We start from the raw sequence: 2,733 nt of genomic DNA, 5'->3' as shown, positions 1-2,733 counted from the left end.
CACGCCTGTAGTTCCAGCTACTTGGAAGCCTGAGGCGGAAGGATCGCTGGAGCCCAGCAGGTCGAGGCTGCGGTGGCCGGGAGCAGCCACTGCACTCCAGTCTGGGAGACAGAGTGAGACTCTGACTCGAAAAAAAGAAAGCCATTCTGATTTTGAGTCTTCTTCCAATTAAATGTATTCACTCCTTCAACAATCATTTTCAAGTTCCTACTATGCACCAGGCACTCTGCTAGGCCCTGGGGACACAGTGGTGATGAGACTTTCCTATAGAGCTTACACTCTAGCTGGGGGACCCAGGCAATAAACAACTAAACAAACTCAGAGATAATCAGATGCTGGTGAGTGTTATGAAGGAAAGCAATGGGGCCACAGGGCTGCCTCAGGCAGGAGGATCCGGGAGGCCTTTCGGAGGAGGTGATATTGGAGTTGAGACACGGACATCAGATGGAGACGGCCTTGCAGAGTTGCTGGGGGGAGGGGGGTAGCTCCAAGCAGAAGAGACAGCAAAGAGGAATGACCTTGAGTTGGGTAGGAGCTTGGAACTAAGGAATGTAAAGATGGAGGGATCCAGAGAACCTGGCGGAATGGGAACAGAGGGATAGGAAGAAGGAGCACATCCCGTGGGGCCCTGCGAACCCCAGGAGAGGTCTGAGTTCTAATCCTGCTCCCACCAAAGCTTATAGAAAGAATTACATGAGAAGGGTTAGGCCATGTGGGCTTGCAGTGACCCACCATGGCCCAGCATGCCTTCCAACTGCCAGCCCTGAATCCCTCTGCTGGAGGCTCCCCTCCGGTCCGGAGCTGCTGTCTACATTCAGAGCAGTCACCCCCACCCCCACCTACCCCAGCAGCCCTCACCAGCCACGGATGGCAGCTTGGGTATAAACATCCCAGCTCCCAAGCCCCTGGTGAGATGACTCTGGCACGGGTCTGAGGCTGGCCCCCAGGGTTCCCTAGAAGGATCGAGCCCCAGCTGCCCACACTGGTACCTGGCCCCCTCACGCACCCTTTGCTGACTTCCTTCCCCGCCTCCCCGGTCCACGGTTGCACTCAGATCCTTCGAGGGGAGCCCAACCTACCATGGAGATCCCACTGGGAGCAGAGAAGGGCCCCGGGGCCCTCAGCGGGCACTGGCTCACGCACCTGCATGCCCGTGATGGAGACATGGTGCGACTCCACCGTGGGCCGCCGGGGCAGCCGCGGCGAGGACTGCGGGGAGCTGACGGGCGAGTAGGGCAGGGACGGGTAGATGCAGCGGCCATTCATGTCCAAGCTGCCACTGGCCGCCAGCCCGCCCTGGGAGCGCTCCTGCAGCGACAGCTTGCGGCTGGAGAGGTGGGGCCGGGCCTGGGCCCCGGAGGGGTCGAGGGGGACCTCTCGGCCATCAGCCTCCAGGGGCCGGTCCCGGGCCAGGCCCAGGTCCACGGCGCAGCCCGGCTCGCACTCGGTGACGACGATGAAGGACTCCATGCCCAAGCGGATGCTCAAGGATGAGAGGCCCCGCAGGGCCTCGCAGGGCTTCTGGCCGTCGCTGCTGCCGCCCCCGCCCCCCAGCTCATCGTGGGGGGCGGCCCGCTCGCTGCTGGGCTGGCTAGAGACACATGATGACATGGTGCATGCGCCGACTTCATCCAACACGCCGGGGCGCTCCCATCCGGCAGCGGAGCCACCTGCAGAGAGAGAAAGGGTCAGCTGCCCCCACGCCTGCGGGCAGGGACAGAGAAGGAGCCCCTTTCTTCCCAGCCCAGGCTAGTGTCCAATACCGCCGCGTTGGCTTCCTAAAAAAGTCTCGCAAAACATGATGCAGTCTGATCTCTGAGTCTATGCAGAATAGCACGGTCTGACCTCCTTATTATGATATTTGAGACAGAGTCGCACTCTGTCTCCCAGGCTAGAGTGCAGAGGCACAAGCATAGCTCACTATAGCCTTGAACTCCTGGGTTCAAGTGATCCTCCCACCTCAGCCTCCCAAGAAGCTGGGGCTACAGCATTGCCGCAGTACCTGGCTTGCGGCTCCTTAAATTTATTATTATTATTATTTTGAGTTGGGGTCTCACTCTGGTGCCCAGGCTAGAGTGCACTGGCATGATCACAGCTCACTGCAGCCTCAACCTCCTGGGTTCAGGCTATCCTTCTGTCTCAGCCTCCCGTGTAGCTGGGACTACAGGCACACACCACCATGCCCAGCTAATTACTTTTATTTTTTGTAGAGACGAGGTCTTACCTTGTTGTCTAGGCTGGTCTCAAACTCATGGGTTCAAGCAATCCTCCCACCTCAGCCTCCCAAAGTTCTAGGATTACAGGCATGAGACACTGTGCCCAGCCATATCTCTTTATTTTAAAAGTCCTTTCTCGTACACCATGGCTAGGATTCAAAACTCAATTACTGTAGGAATCACATATAAGAAAACCCCAAAGAGTACACACACATCCCCTACTAAACTGGCAGCTACTTCCAGCTGAAGCCAATTGTTCAGCAGAGATTCAGTCCTATTATTGCCTGGTTTTCCCATTTTATTTTCTCCAAGAGAAGTCCTAGGATGTTATATAAAGTCTCCTGATATATTCTTTTTTTTTTTTTTTGAGTTGGAGTCTCACTCTGTCACCCAAACTGGAGCATAGTGGCTGCTCCCAGCCACTGCAACCTCGACCTGCTGGGCTCCAGTGATCTTTCCACCTCAGTTTTCCTAGTAGCTGGAACTACAGGCGCGCGCTACCATGCCCGGCTAATTT

General features: G+C 56.6%; 1 protein-coding gene across 6 annotated transcripts in view; it reads right to left on the bottom strand.

Annotated features, from left to right (window-relative positions):
- CAMKK2 (calcium/calmodulin dependent protein kinase kinase 2) overlaps positions 1–1,698 on the bottom strand; it is a 63,225-nt gene extending 61,527 nt beyond the window's left edge. For 5 of the 6 annotated variants that reach the window (XM_008059963.1, XM_008059961.1, XM_008059965.1 and 2 more), the window contains exon 1: positions 1,144–1,676. In XM_008059963.1, the coding sequence (XP_008058154.1) occupies positions 1,144–1,611 (468 nt within the window). In that variant the 5' untranslated portion in view covers positions 1,612–1,676. Of the gene's footprint in view, positions 1–1,143 lie in introns of all 6 variants that reach the window. The other variant, XM_021713323.1, reaches the window with a different exon arrangement.
- Between the last annotated feature and the right edge of the window lie 1,035 nt (positions 1,699–2,733).

The sequence above is a fragment of the Carlito syrichta genome, unplaced genomic scaffold (genome assembly GCF_000164805.1).
Source record: "Carlito syrichta isolate Samal-C Ts95f unplaced genomic scaffold, Tarsius_syrichta-2.0.1 Scaffold304458, whole genome shotgun sequence".
Taxonomy (NCBI): domain Eukaryota; kingdom Metazoa; phylum Chordata; class Mammalia; order Primates; family Tarsiidae; genus Carlito; species Carlito syrichta.
Note: the sequence above shows the minus strand (reverse complement) of the source record. Positions and strands in the feature narration are given on the sequence as shown.